The sequence below is a fragment of the Trichosurus vulpecula genome, chromosome 4 (genome assembly GCF_011100635.1).
Source record: "Trichosurus vulpecula isolate mTriVul1 chromosome 4, mTriVul1.pri, whole genome shotgun sequence".
NCBI classification, from domain to species: Eukaryota; Metazoa; Chordata; class Mammalia; order Diprotodontia; family Phalangeridae; genus Trichosurus; species Trichosurus vulpecula.
This window is the reverse complement of record NC_050576.1, coordinates 23,478,377-23,494,608: the sequence shown is the minus strand read 5'-3', so window position 1 is coordinate 23,494,608 and position 16,232 is coordinate 23,478,377. Positions and strand designations below refer to the sequence as shown.

General features: G+C 41.1%; 1 protein-coding gene across 1 annotated transcript in view; it reads left to right on the top strand.

Moving 5' to 3' along the window:
• PRKAA2 (protein kinase AMP-activated catalytic subunit alpha 2) overlaps positions 1–13,620 on the top strand; it is a 71,940-nt gene extending 58,320 nt beyond the window's left edge. The window contains exon 9 of the mRNA XM_036754133.1: positions 4,729–13,620. Within this exon, the coding sequence (XP_036610028.1) occupies positions 4,729–4,964 (236 nt within the window). The 3' untranslated portion in view covers positions 4,965–13,620. The remainder of the gene's footprint in view (positions 1–4,728) is intronic.
• The last annotated feature ends 2,612 nt before the right edge of the window (positions 13,621–16,232 follow it).

Genomic DNA, 16,232 nt, shown 5'->3' with positions numbered 1-16,232 from the left:
TAGTACTCCATTGTGTTAATGTACCACGACTTACTGAACTTTCCTGACGTTGCTGGGTATTTGGATCACTTCTAGCTCTGTTGCAATCAGGTATAATGAGGTGATGTAGATACGTGACTACTGAGCTCTCTTTTTGTTCTTGGTAAGTCTTTCTGTTTTCCCAGCAGTGGAATTACTGAGTCAAAGGGTATGATTATTTCCAGTACTCTTCCTACGTACTTACATGCAGCGAAAGATTGTATGTTTGACATTCCACATAGTAGGTGTTGAATAAATGTTTGGGGAACAACTAACGAGCAATGAAGGACTATACCAATTTTCCTAGCTGCCTACTAGCGTGGAATTTCCTTGATTTTAGTTATTTTTTTGCCATTCCAATGGGTAATAATTCAAACATGCTTTAGTTTAGTTCTTTTTGGTTATTAGGGAGGTTATACATTTTTCCCAATTATCATTTACAGTTTATGTTTCTTAACTTTTAAAAATATTAACTTAAAATATTTATCTTTTTGATGAGCAAAACATTCTCATTGAGTTGTCATTTAAAAAAAGGTAATATATTTTAGATGTTAAAATACTCATTTTTCTTTTTAGTTTTAATTATATTGCTGTATATATATCTTTTAACATATTCAAACACACCCTGTCTTGTCCCCCATAATTCCTTCTGTTTGTTGGCATGAAAAAAACAGAACTTCCCCCTATAGTTGAGATAAATGGTCATTCTATTTTCTTTCATTTTTTTCTAGAGTGCATTCACCTTCCAATTACTGTCAAGGGCATCTCCATTCTCCCACTTACCTGGGTTCTCAGCATAGATGTTGCTGTCTAATTTGTCCTCTTTTTTAGCCCTAGTAGCCAATCCGTTGGCGAATCCTATTGTTCCTACCTTTGTAATAGCTCTCCCATGTGCTGCCTTCTCTTCTCTGACATTCTGGTGCAGTCCTTGGCACCTCATGCCTGGACTGTTGAGATCCCCGACTGCTTGATTCATCTGCTCCCAAGCCTTCTTTACTTGGCTGTCAAACTGATCTTCCTTAAACACTAGTCTGATCATGTCCCTTCCCTGGTCAGTCAACGCCAGTGGCTCTAGGGTCAAATACAAAATCTTTGGTTTGGTTTCTGGAGCCTTTCATCAACTGGCCCCTTCCTACCTTTTCAGTTTTTTTATGCCTCTCTTCCCTCTTCCCCTGTGCCCTGTGATCCAGCTTCCTCATTGGGTTTAAGACACTCCATCTCCATCCTGGGCGTTTTTTTTAGTAGCTCTCCCACACCCAGAACTCTCTCCCTCCTGGCTTCCTTAAGTCTCAGCCCAAGTTCTACCTTTTGCCAGAAGCCTTTCTGGGCCCTTCTTAATCTTTGTGCATTCCCTCTGAAGTTACCACTAATTCATCCGGTACCTAGCTTGTTTTCACATGGTTGCTTGTATGTTGTCTCACTCATTATACTGTGAACTCTTTGAGAGCAGGGACTGTTTATTGCCTTTATCTGTATCCTTAATGCTTAGCACAATGCCTGGCACATAGTAAGTGCTTAATGCTTGCTTACTTAGCTTCTATAGATAATGTATAATTTGAGCCCCAGTCCCTTTGGAAGCATGCAGTAGGCAGAGTGGAAAAGATGGCAGACTTAGAACAGAGGCTCTGAGTTTGAACCCCAGCCCTGCTGCCAGACCTAGGCCAAATCATTTACCTTTAATTCCACGTCTGCAAAGTGATGGCAGGGCCGAGATAACAAAGACTCGCCCTTTCAGCTCTAAATTTTCTTATGACCCTACTGGCCGTTCTTGCCAAATTACCTACATTTCTTTAATGATGGATCCTTTCTGTAGTTTTCATTTTCTAAAAGTTTATCAAACACTAATCTTTTGTTGTTGTTATTGTTCTATATTGGGATGGCATCTATGCATTCTATTCTATTAATTACTTGATTTCGTTGTCCAGTTCCAGTTAATTTTGCTTATACCGCTTTGTGATATGTTTTAAAGTTTGGGAACAGACTAGCCAGGGGTGGGGAACCTGGGGCCTTGAGGCCACATGTGGCCTTCTAGGTCCTTGGGTGTGGTCTTTTGATGGAGTTCAAGTTTTACAGAACAAATAATTTTATTAAGGGGATTTGTTTTGGGAAGTTTGAATTCAGTCAAAGGGCCGAACTTGACGACCTAGAGGCCAGAGGTTCCCCGTTCCTGGTAGATGTTAGACCCTGTTTCATCAGCTTTTACATTCATTGTGTTCCTTAATATTCCTACCAACTTGTTTTATCATAAATACGTCATTATGATTTTATCTAGGTTTAAAAAGAAATCTCTTGATATTTGGTTGACGTTACATTAAATAGAGACATTGCTTTGGGGAGTATTGTGGTTCTTACTATATAAAATAGAACTACCTTGGGCAGCTAATGACCCTCCATTTAAAGGTCATTCAAGTTTTATGCTTTTACTTCTATGGATCCTTTGTGTTCCTAGCCAGGCTCAATCTCAAACAGTGGATGACTTTTCTTATTGTAAATGGGTCTTTTTATGGTTCTTTTGTTTTTTTTTACCTTTATCATTAGAAAATAAGATGACATTTGTGAGTTCAGTTTGTATTCTGTGGCTTTACCAAGTTTATCACCTTTCCCACTAAGCATAGCTCTCTTCCACCCTTCCCTATTTTGGTCAAAGGTAGTAGGATCATCCTTCTCATCTCCCAGATTTGCATCCTTAGCATTGACTGCTCACATACCTGATCATTTGCCCAATCTTGCCACACCCACCTCTACAACATCTCTTTTATCTATTCCCTTCTCACTACTCAAACAGACCCTCATCACCTTTTACCTGGATCATTGCAATGCCCTGAATGGTAAGAGATTTTAAATCATCACCATCATTGTCCTAGCTGGTCTGTTTTTTCCTGTGAACATTGACTCATACAATCCTCACAGTAGTACTACATTATAGTCCTTTTTCATGTGAGGAATCTTAACTTTAGTGAAGTTAAGTGGTTTGCTGATAATAGCAACCATTACTAATTGTGGGAATGGGACTTGAGCTCTCCTAACTCCAAGGCCAGAGCTGTTTCAAGTCAAAGTAGTGCACGTTTATTAAGCACCTTCTGAGGATACAAAGAAAGGCAAAACCCCAACACAATCCCAGTCCCTGCTCTCAGGGACCTCACAGTCTAATGGAGAAGACAACATGTAAACAACTTTGTACAAACAAGATATATACACAATAAATTGGGTAAGTCTTGGGGGAAGAAATTAAGATTAAGGAGGACTTGGAAAGATTTTTTTGTAAATAGTGGGACTTTAGCTGAGACTTAAAGGAAGCCAGGAGGCATGGAGTTGGAGGGAGAACATTGAGGCAGGAGGGAAAAGTCAAGAGATATTTTATATTTGAGGAGCAGCAGGGAGACAGGATTGCAGAGTACGTGGCGGTGAGCAAGGTATGAGAAGACCAGAAATGTAGAACGGGGCCATGTTGTGAAAGGCTTTAAAGTTGAGTGGAGGATGGTATATTTGATCATCGAGGGAATAGAGAGCCACCAGAGTTATTGAATGGGTGTGGTGTGATGTGGTCAAACCTATGCTTAAGGAGATCAGTTTGAGGCTGAATGAAGCATGGATTGGAGTATAGAGAGGCATGATGTGGGGGAGACCAACCTGCAGGGTGTTTGAGGGCCTGCACCAGCATGGTGGCAGGGTCAGAGAAGAGAGGGGGGTCATATTAAAAGAGTTTTATGAAGACAGAAACAATGGGGTTTGACCACTGATTGGGTATGGGAGATGAGAGAAGAAGAAATGGAGGATGACACTGAGGTTACAACCAGACAGCCAAGGGACTGTCTGGACAGTGACATGTACCCTTTACAGTAATGGGGAAGCTAGCAAGATGGAATGCTTTAGGGGGAAAGATGAGTTCAGTTCTGGGCATGTTGAGTTTAAGATGTCTATGGGACATCTAGTTTGTGATGTCTAACAAGCAGTTGGAGATCCTAGTCTGGAGGTCAACAGAGAGGATTTGACTGGACAAACAGATCTAAGAGTCTTCAGCACCTAGATGGTAATTGAAACCATGAGAGCTGATGACATCACCCAAGTGAAATAGTAGAGAGTGAGAAGAGGACCCAAGACAGAGCTTTGGGCGACCCCCACTGTTAGCTGGAATGGCCTGAATGAAGAGCCAGCAGAGGAGACTAAGAAGGAGTGGTCAGACACGTAGGAGGAAAACCGAGAGAGACTAGTCCCACAAGATTCTAGGGAGAAGAGTGTATCAAGGAGAAGAAAGGCATCAGAATATCAAAGGCTGCAGAGAGGTCAAGGAGGAGGAAAATGGAGAAGTGAGATGTGGCAAGTAAGGGGTCATTAGTCATTCTGGAAAGAGCAATTCCAAGTAAATGATAAGGTCAGAAGCCAGACTTTAATGAGCTAAGATGAGAGCGAGAGGAAAAAGGAGAGGCAGCTATCGCAGCTGACCTTCCCAAGGAGTTTAGCCACAAAGAGCAGGAATGAGAGGGAATAAGACCCAGGGGAAGTGAATGGATCATGTTCCCATTTAATGTGCCCCTTCCACACACGGTCTATATTTGTGAATTCTCATAACGTATAGAAATTCCAACAATTTAGAGTGGCATCTTTTCTGATGAATTTATTCACTTACTGTCTTGATTTTTCCTCTTCCTCAGGAAAGGACCCTAAGAATGACGTGTCTCATGATCATTTCTGTTTATTTGTACATTTAAGATGATGTCACGGAGCAGAAGTCTGGTTCTTCAACGCCTCAACGTTCATGTTCTGCTGCTGGCTTACACAGACCGAGGCTGAGTTTCGATTCCACCACAGCCGACTGTCATTCTCTCAGTGGATCCCTGACCGGCTCCTGGACAGGGAGCGTGCCTTCCGTAACTCCTCGCCTGGGCAGCCACACCATGGATTTTTTTGAAATGTGCGCCAGTCTGATTACCACGTTAGCCCGTTGATGATCATTCTTCCCCGGTCTCTGTCCTTGTGTTATTGCACTGTGAGAATCGAATTTGTCTCTTTAAATTACTATCTCCTATTCTGGATAGCTTGTACACCACAATACAAACTGGACGTTGTAGCCCCTAGGGACACCCATTGCCACATCGATCATTGAGTAGATTGTCATTTTATCTATTTTGCTCATGGTAAATTCACATAGGGGATATATTTGATAGGTAAATAGGAATGAAAGTGATTGTGGTTTTTAAGTAGTGAATTCACGTGTAAGTTGATTGATAACATCCTTCTGAAGATGTAGCCTTATTTGTGGGGATTTCGCAGCATCATTTCATTGTAGTCTTTGATATGGGTACATCAGAGTGACTGCACAACTCTTGCTAGGTGGTGAGGTGTTTTGAGCCCTCCTACTTATCTTCAGTTTACTGTAATAAGTTCTTATTGAGCACCTACTGTATGTAAAGATGTATGCCGAGTCCAACAAGACTTTGTTTTTATAATTTGTCCAGCAGTCGTTAGTCTGGTATTGAGACTTTGAAAGGAGAGAGCTAGCCAAAGAATTTCAGGGTCAAGATTCTCCTGATCTAGACAAATCTCCTGCCAGGCAGCGTGGCAGGTTACTGCTGTTCCAGGGAAGTCACTGTATTTGAAGAGGTCCTTTGATCACCTTTGCACACCCACCTCAGGGTTGTTAATGTCTAACTTTCCAGAGCAGGGATTTCATCTTGGAAACTTTTATTTTAAATTTTCAAGGACTGTAGGGAATGCTTAGAATTATCGCCATTTTGCCTTTTAGGCCTTTCTTCCAAGTTTCACAGCATGACTTTGAAACCTCATTCACCTTCCTCCGTATAAATTGGCCTTTGCTTTATTTCTTCTTTTACCGTTCTTTAATAATGGTGAAATAGACCCTTAAATGAGAGAGCACACCCACCTTAAAAGAGAATGCTCCCCTCTGGTCACACGTTGGGCCGCATTAGGGAACCTCTGAATTCCATTGAGTCAGCCCTTTCTTTGAAGCTGGATTTCTTTCTCTTCCTCCCCACCGTACTTTTGCTCATTATTTCATCTCTCCTCGATACTGGACTGAGCTTTCAGATCTTTCTGAAGATCTTAATTTGTTCTGTATCTTGGTTACTATCCTTTTAATTTGAAAAAATGATTCCCACCTTATGGAAAGGAGGACTTCCAACGCTTGATGGGCTGGGACCTTCACTGTGGACTTGATAGGGAAGGGAGACTTTCGCTACGTTTTGTCCTATCATTACAGCTCTCTATCCCTATCAGATGTAGATATATGTACACACACATACGTGTCTATGTGTATTTCATTGGGGTTTTCACTTTCCCTTTCTAAGTAAGAAAACAATTTTCATTTCTTTCTCTAGTTCACATGGACGGGTATCTATTTTTAATTTCTTTTTCTTCAGCGCTTCCCTCTAAATACTGACTTTTTCATCTTTCACCTGACTCATCCAAGATACAATCCTATAAAGCATCCTGCAGCGAAATGAAACATGGCCTTGCTTTTAGGGCTGATGTTTGTCTAATGTCTTGCCTCTTCTGCCAAGAACCAAATGAGGGTTTGCTATCATTTTCCCATTACAAGAATGGTGCGTATATTTATCCCGAAGTATTAGCCAAGTCAGGGATTGTTATGGGTTAACAATACAGCGTTGTTTTGTAGGACTTTCAAAAATGCTTTAAAGATTTTGTAAATAGTTTGATTTTTAGATTGCAAATATTTTTTTTAATGCAAAAGTGAACAATATTGTTATTACTACTGTTTTTATAATTATTTTGGTAGAGAGCTACTGGAAAGATTGCCATCTAGTGGCAACTTAGTATAATTTTTTTCTGCTCCAAGCATTCAATGGTTGCTGGGCATGATTCAGGCTTTACTTGCCAGAGGGGGCTCTTTCCTGCCCCTACACATTTCAAATTCTAAATGGACAAATTTGCTTTTAGGAGGAAAGGTTGCCATATTTCCAACTCATTGCTGCAGGGATGAGCCTGGTGGCTGTAAAATACTAGAATGAGAAGTTAACCCAACTAAGAGTCAAAGCCCGAAGGAGTTCTGAATGTGGAAACCTACAAAAATAGAGTGAATCAGCCCCCAGTGACCAGGCCTTTAGTGAACCATGTTAGGAGCCAGCCTCTGAGGCACTGGCAATCCAGGGAGAAATCAACAGCAGGAGCTCACACTGGGAAGTAGCCTGTGCACGTACAAGGGAAGACAGAATCCATGCCAAGTAAGTGCCAGGTGTTGCAGTGGCTGTGACAAGAGGCTGTGGCAGATGGGGCGGGGATGTCAGGAAAGGGCTGAGCTTGGAGATGGACTGGGAGGAAGTTGGGAAGAAAATGAGGGATTTGAAGAGGTGGAGGTGAGGAGGAGAAGTGTTCCAGTCACGAGAGACATCACTACAGTCATATCAGGAGTATAGTGTACTTGTTAATCCAGATTTTGACCAAATTCGTTCACATAAAATTGACTTTAAAAATGAGTATTAATGTTGTTTTTAGCACTTTCTGAATATTTATGAACATCTCATTTTTTTCACTTATATACCTAATCATGAAAGATCTGCTGTTTTAAGGTACTCCAAGCACTAGGAACAGCACTGTACTTAGGTTTCAAGAACTGAGGTCTAAATCCCAGATCCTCGACTTACTCCTTGCACAATCTTCTCAGGCAAAGCCCTGAACCTCAAAGGGATTTGCTTACTAAGGGCCCTTCTGGGTTTAATTCCTGTACCCTACAAATCTTGGGGCAATTGTTCTAAGTCTTATGGACATAGCAGTAATCCATTCATTTAAGATGAGACCATCCAATGGGAAGCCTAGTGAATATAGTAATCTCACTGGTAGGAATAACGTCTTGGAGTTGTCACTCATAGTAGGATTCATGGAAGTCATTCTGTTGCCCACATCGTAGGGAAGAGGGAGAGCCAGAGGTCATCAGCCTCACCTACTTACTTCTGTGGGGAATACGATTCCGTTTTACCCATATGATTCTTTAGTCCTTCTTATAGCTGCTTTTTGTGGCAGTCAGTCTGGGGCAGGAGCAGTCAATCTGAGGCATCCTAATTCTGAGTCCTGATGGCTACTAGACTAGAGTTTAATAGCAGAAGCTGTATATCCAGCAGTCTAAGCCTTCACCTCATTGTTAAAATGCCAATATGACTGGTACTCTAAGACCATCACTGTCCCAGATGATAACAATAAGACTTTTGGAGTAGCAAAGACTGAATTAGAGCTTGGTCCAGTCTTGGTTTCCCTTTTTCATTAGAGGTGATCCTCTCCTAAATCATGTTCAACTGATTTTATCACAGAATCTTAGTATCATAGACAAATGTTTGTCTTGAGCAATTGCTGGACTAAAGAATTAATATAGTTTCACAGTTACTGGAATTTCATCTATCTGTGGAACTGCTGACTTCCTCGTGACCTTCGAGGTCTTCAAGACGAAGGCAGCTAGCTACTTACTAACTTGGGGTGATGTAGAGGAGATTCATGCTTGAGGTGAAGATTGGACCAGGGGACTTTTGAAGTCTCTTTTGTCTCAAAGAGTTTATGACACTTCATCTTTTAACCAAAGAGAATATTGTTCAGGTGTGGAATTGAATCATCTCTTATCTTGATCAATAACCAACAAGTGATTGCTTGTGTTCAAACAGGCATCCCCAATTTTTTTCCTTCTTAAGTAGTTTGTGTAATCAGTCAAACTTTATCCACGATTTAGGAGTTGGAAGTTCATGAGGATGTGTCCCTCAGAAGTTACTGAGTGTTTATATCTGGAATACTCTATTGGCCTGAATCCTAACATCCTGGTTCAGGAATAAGGAGATTCTCAGGTGGGAGATACGATGAGGAAGAGCGCCAGTTCCATTCAGCCGGCTAAAAGGAGATAGTTCAGTGACTTAAGCACACTACAAATAGCAGTCCTTTTGTATCAGGGTGTTGGTTGCGAGAAACACAGTTCTCCAATGATGATGATGGAAGAGAAATGGCATTTCTGTAATGCTTTGGGAGGCAGCGTGAGCTAGGGGATTGCCAGCCTTGGAATCAGGAAGGCCTGGGTTCAGGTCCTGCCCCTGACTCTCATTGACTGGGCAATGCTAGACCAATCTCTTAAGGTCTCAGTCACCGAGGTTACTCTGAGACTAATAAACCATGAAACAGATGTTAATTTGCATTGGTAGAGGGAGTTTCCTCACTGGGCACTGTCTTTACAAATGAAATCACAGACCTGGTCCAAAAACCACAAACACACACCTATGTAAATGCCGCACTTGATGACTTACAATAGGCTGTCAAATGCTGTCATAACTCATCGATGTGTAAATTGTCCATGGGATACATGTAATCCTTGTGACTGTTTTGTACAGCCAGCCTCTACTCAGGAAATGCAAACTACTTTAAATATTAGCCTAGGCATAGCGTATCTGGGAAAGCAGATCTGATTTATATAATAGGAAATGATCATTAGGCATTCCATTGCTGTAAATGATTTTGGATCAGCAGCTCGTAGAGTTAATCTGTATTTTCCATTAGTGTAGATAACCAAATGAGCTGAATCTCATGTTTGGGTGTCACCTTTTGCCCTTGAATTTGATTTCCTGCCCCCCCCCCCAGTATGACTTACATTCATCCTTTAAAACTACCTGGCTCCCATAGAAATTATATCTTTATTCACCAGCTAATACTGCATGCTTTGTTAGAAAAGAAGATAGAGGTTTTTATTGGTGGATTTTCCTTTACAAAATTACTTCCTTTCTAATTAGGAGCAACGATCTAGGACCTAAGACCTACCTGATCTGGTCTGTCATTTCTTTTCCTATAAGTCCCATGACAATCTCTTGCCATAGTGAAATTTACTTCCTTCAGCAGTTTTCCTTAGGGTAGGGCTGTGTACTTCGCTGAATAAATTGATGAAGGGTGGGTGCTGGCTTCCTTCATCTGTAAAAATTAAAGGGGAGAAACAGGACCAGATCATCCCTAATGTTCCTTCCTGCTTGAAAACTGTGTCTTCATAGTAGTGACCACTAGAGCTCTGACAAACATGAAGATGTATAGTATGGTACAGATAATGTTAGGACCTGTATATAAAATGTATACTTGAATCTTGTATAAATAAAATAATCCTCTAGAATGCCAATGGCAGAACCATCTCAGTGAGCCAGACTTTGCCCAAAAGCACCATCTACTGAGTCGATGCCATAGGAAACCAACCCTCCTGAATTTGGATGAAAGGACAGGGAAGGCTGGTCAGAGGTAGGAAGGAGCAACAGCTTCCCTTGGTCAAGCACTTAAAGTTTTGAAAGCACTTTTTGTGTCGGAATTGTTTACTGGAGAAAGAAGACACACTTTGATACTTTCAATAGCACATAGCAGAAGGCCAACAGTGGTGTCGGGTTTAGTTCCTTGGGGAGAACATTAACAGTTTAGTAAGAATAATTTATAATTGAATCATCATGAATAAGAATGATTGATCTTTTTAAAAACCAAGCATTCATAAATATGCAGAGTTGAAATCTTATTTGTGGAACAGGAATCTTGAGCCCTTGGCCATTGGCCATCTAGGCTCCAAGCTTAGGCCATGCAGTCTTTTGTCCAGTTTATTCCATAATCGGATTCACAAGGGGTGTGTGTGTGTGTATATGTGTGTGTGTGCGTACATGCACGTGTGCATGGTTGTATGAATGCATGCATATGTAGAGAAACAGAGATTTATAAGGCAGTAATACCACTAGAGATGCACCATAAATTAGAAACAAACATCAATTTCAGTTTGAGATCACCTTTGTAGAATCTGTGTTTTCCTTTGATCTTACTGGGCTCATCATCTTGGCAAAACCTTGTATTGATAGGGCAAAGGCAAACTCACTCATCTCTGGTCTGTTATAACTAGCTCCAAGCTGGTATGAGTGAATAAGGGTTAGCTGTATTTTGTACAACAAATTAAAATATTATCAATTCTATGTGCCATATGTGCCTAAGACCAACGTGACTTCTGTTACCTAAAACTTACGTTGCTGTGCACAAGACTCCACTCAACTTGGATTGTCACATTTAGCTCATTCTCGTTGGATGTTCTTGTAATCCGTCCACCGAAAAAAAGTTTCTAACACAATGGACAGCCTTTCTCCCATGTTGAGTTACTGTACATTTGCTATTACTAAGCATAGAAGCATGAAGTAATTGGTATCAGACCCATCCCCACAGGTGAATTGGAGTTTTAATTAAAATTCTTTCTCGACCACAGCCTGATGTAATAGATCTGGGTTGGTTGTGATCAGTCTGAGAGCCTTTGTTTGCCTTGTGGATGCTTTCACTACAAGGTAAGTCCATGGTGTGTGTGTGTGTGTGTGTGTGTGTAAGTGCTGTTTACAACTGAAGAGATATTATTTTGAGAAGTTCACGTTATTTGGATAACCAGGGTACGTACATGTCCTATAAATTTGAAGTACAATTTTAAAAATTCTCTAGACAATGTTCCTGCCACGAGAATCATTGGTTAAGCACATCATAGCACCCAAACTTAGGTGCATGCAGAGATTTCAGAAGCCAGGTGCCCAGTGATAGAAGGTTGATATAGCATCATATCCTTCGAGCTGGGCAAGTTTGCACTGGTTAAACATTAGAGTAGGGAGAGGAATATTTTTAATAAGGAGAATAGAAAATTAACACACTGAAGAAAAGTTTTACAGTTGGGAGCATTTTCTACCTTTACAGTGGTGTTGCTTCTTAAATTTGCATTGTCAAAGGGAAAGAATCTTATGGAACCAACCTTATTCTCAAGGGATTTTAAGGAAAACCAGAGCCTCTGTTGTCAGGGAAATTCAGAACTGTGCCTTCTGTTCTTGAGCTAGGAGCAGTATTGTCCAGTTGATAACTACAAGTGCTGCTGTGGCATGGGATTTTGATGGAGACTTAGAGAATGAGCACAGCCTGGACCCATCATTCCGCTTGTTTTCCTCTCCCAATTTGCTTATTATAACCACAAATATTTTGTTATTTGTTCTTGACAAATTGATTTCCAGTTGCCTTTTCCTGTGAAGACTGGACTACATTTCCTAAGTACTTGCTATGTCCTTTTATGGTTTCTACATGGCATCTCCCTGTTCTTTGACATGACTTGGCGATCAGCTCAATGATAAAAACTCCAGTTCCCTGAGTAATTTGAGCATGCCAATTTCAGACTTAGTATAGACAATTCAGCTCTTTTAAGGTCTGTGAAAGGAGTATTGTCTAGTGAGCAGAGCTAAGGACAGAATTCTCCATTTTAAGAGCTGATTGTATTGTAATCAATCAGTAACCACTTTGGCAGAACCCAGATGATAAGAATACTTTTTCTACCTCACAGGTGCGTTGTGAGAAGCTATTGGAAATGTACTTTCTAAGTACAGAGGATCCTCATGGGAAATATAAAAGCCCTCTGCTCCCTGTGTGTGTTTTTTATATATAATTATCTTTGATAATGGACAGGTTGGCTAGTCTGAGTGAGTCTTACACAGTGTCTACACATTTTGCAGTTAAAAAGTTTGAGATCATGTCTTCACAGATTATGAAAAACTGAATAAAATGGCTGTTGTTCTTAAATTCATCCTAAGTAAACCCTCAAATGTTACCTTAGTCATCTTTTGCTCTAATTTCTAAACTGAAAGCCTTGAAATGCCTGTAGAAGCTGCCTTAATTAATTACCACCCACTCTCTCCAGACTGTTCATGGTTACCGGCTGTACACACAGTTTTGAATGTGTAATCGTAAAGTTGTCCCAGAGCTGTGAAGTTCTCTAAACATGGTTGTATTTATATAAAGCATGTTTGTATTTTGTATTTTGTTATACACGTGTGCTGGTGTATCTAATAAGTAATTTTTTAGTGAAAAAAACAACAACCCTGAAAATGAATGGCTATGAAGATCTATCTTTCTGATATGGGGGCGACACATGTTCCAATTTCATCAATGTGATAAGGCACTAATGTTCATTTCACCCATTTTAAACAGCAACAAACCAAGCCCCTCCTGACTTGGGGGCCTTGTGGAGCACATGATTCACTTGAGAGATGTATGCAATGTTGAGGAAAGTTTGCTGGACTTGGAATCCGAGGAGACCTGGGTTTGGATCCTACTTCCAACACCAGCTAATTGTATGACATCTCTCTGACCTTCAGTTTTCTCATCTCTAAAATGGGGGTATAAAATGCTTTCCATGCAGGGTTGTTTTAAGGAAAACACTTTATAAACCCCCAAATGCCATAGAGATGTGAATGATGGGGATTACCAATCTATTTTTAAGAGACTTTTTTAAAATTGTTGAAAGTGGGGACCATTTTTCAAAGTTGGCTATTACAAAGAAAAACCCCTGACTGCCATTTTTTTCTCTAAGAGGCTAGAGGACTTAGAAGATTTCAGTTTTGTTTTTGGTGCACTTCTAGTAAGGGTCAGATCATTATTAGGACATCTTTACCTGCCAGCATCTGTGTGGGAAAAATTTGTCTTTAACACTTTGACCCTCATGTAGTAACTTGTTTTTCCTGACTTGGTGTTTGCACTTTATGAGTTGAAGACCCAACCAGAACAAAGGATGATTTGGCTGCTTGCAAGCCCTTACACATAAATAAATGAAAGACTTTGGTCTCTGAAGGATAATTTGTGTGGTTTCTGTTCATTCAAAGGGGGATGCCCAAGTATAGAGTGGGACAGCCAACGATGACAGAGAGAACTATTCTGGTGAAAATTCACTGCAACTGCATGTAGTTGGACAAGAGCTATGAATTAGAAGAGATTGTATCCCAGGAGCCTTGTATCCACCCAACCCTGGAGCTTCCTTCTTCCTGTTGTGCTCTGCTGATGTGGGGCCTGGCTTCCTCAGATTTCAGAGCTCTTGAAAACCTAGGTGATTTGCAGCAGATCACCTTTATGGACCTCTTGGTGTGTTTCCACAGAGTATTATATCCTGTTCTCTAGATGCTAGCAAACATACCAGGAATCATCAGGGTGGAATTGGGGAAGGAGCACTAGGTTGGCATTTATGGTACTGGGGTTCAAATCCAGGTTCAGCTCCTTTCCTTTGTCACTGAACAAGGCATTACCCTTTGCTAGGCGTGGTTTTTCCTCTCTAAAAGAGGGCTGGGCAGGTGGACAGGGTGAAATTTATCTAACTCTTCCAGCTCAAAATTCTAGGCCTAACTGGCCATCTTGAGGAATTGAGAAAGAAGAGGAAACTCATCCATCACAGTCTTCAGGGGAGCAACAAGAGAATTTTCAGTTGCCTGAAAACTGAAGGCAGCCCAAAAGGTGTCCTCACAGTATAAGGAGCTTGTGGCCTTTTTGGTTCATGTACTTGGAAAGATGTTTCAAGAAACTCCAACATTAGCTCTAGTTGTAAAAATAAGTCAGTCTGAGCATATCTTTTGAAGTAAAAGCTTCAATTTGCTGTCTTTGAGCCATGAAAGCATGGATGTTTCTTTATGCCTTCCTTTCAATTCACCCACCCTATTAATAAATAATAAAGTGTTATATTGTTAACTCAAAAATCAAAGAAAATATATAGAGTAGTTTTTGAACAACCATGAAGAGGATAGGATGAGGTCAAGGCAAAATCAAGACAACCAGCATTCACTGAGCACCTACTGTGTGCTGAGCACTGACTGTGTGTCCTAAGTGCTGGGGATAACATGAAAAGTACCAGACAATCCCTGCCTATAAGAAGCTCACAGTCTAATAGTAGAGACACCATGAAAACGTGTGTGTAAAAGAGCTATGCATTCATTTATACTTGATGATTACTCTGAAACAAAGAGGACACTGGAATTAAGAGGGCCTGGGAAAGGCTTCCTGTAGCAGGAGAGCTTTTAGCTGGGACTTGAAGGAAGCTGGAGGTGGAGATGAGGAGGGAGGGCATTCCAGGCATGGAGGACAGTCAGGGAAAATGGTCGGAGTCTAGAGATGAGGCGTCTTGTTTGTGGAACTGCCAGGAGACCAGTGTCCTGGGATCAAAGAATATAGGGACGGAAATAATGTATAAGAAGACTGGAAAGGTCAGAGGGGGCTAGGTTTTGAAGGGCTTTGAATGCTGAACAGAACATTTTGTATTTGGTCCTGAAGGCGGTTGGGGGCCACTGGAATTGATTGAATGGGGGAAGCGGAGTGTATGACATCAGATCTGGGGTTTAGGGGAGATTAATTTGATAAGGGGAGTGGAACATGGATTGGAATGGGGAGGAACAAGACAAGGAAACCAAAGGAAAGATTGTGGATCTTGTTTTGGAGGGGGAACCTAGCAAAACTAGGCAAGAGATACAGAGTCCTACATTTGCATTGTCTAAAATGAAGAATATATAGCAGAAGATTCACTGGGCTTATAATTAGGAGACTTGGGTTCAAGTTCTAGCTTCGTTTGTCTAGCTTTGTGACTGACTTTGGGACAAGTCATTGAATTTCTCTGAGGCTTTCTTTAGGGGGGAAATAGTAATACAGATCCTCAGTGAAGGCAAAAATAGAAGGAATGGTAGAACTTGTAATGAGGTCAATTAAGGCTTAATGGAAGGAAACACTTAATAATGGGAGCTCTTCCAAAGCAGAGGCATCTGGCTCAGCAGAAAGCGGGTCTCCACTCTTTAAGCAGAGGCTATGTGACTGCCTGTCAGAATTCCTTTTCAGGTATGTTCTAGACCTGTTGGTCCCTAGGGTCACTCATAAGGGCAGCTAAGAGGCATAGTAGATAGAGCACCAGCTTTGGAGTCAGGAGGACCTGACGCTTATTAGCTGTGTGACCGTGGGCAAGTCACTTCACCTTGTTTGCCTCAGTTTCCTCATCTGAAAAATGAGCTGCAGAAGGAAATGGCAAACCATGCCAGTATCTCTGCCAAGAAAACCCCAAATGGGGTCACAGAGAGTCAGACTGACTGAAAAATGACTGAGCAACACCAAATGAATTGCTCTGACTTTTGAGGTAATGAGTTCCTCATCTCTGGCTTGTGAGATAATGAGTTCCCCATCACTAGAAGTGATCAAGAAAAAGTTGGAGGAACAGCTGTCAAAAATGTTATATAGAAGCTTCCTTTTCATGTATGAGTTGAACTTGGTGGCTACAGACGTTCCATCCAACTTTGAGATTCTGTGAGATGGAGGAGGTCATTGGGAGTTGAGGAATCATGAGTTTGTCAGAGTTGTTTTTAAAAGTGTTTTGAGTATGGATTTCAAAATCTCTAATGATGACAAGCAGGGATGGCATGGAGAGGAAGACCATGGGCCAGGTG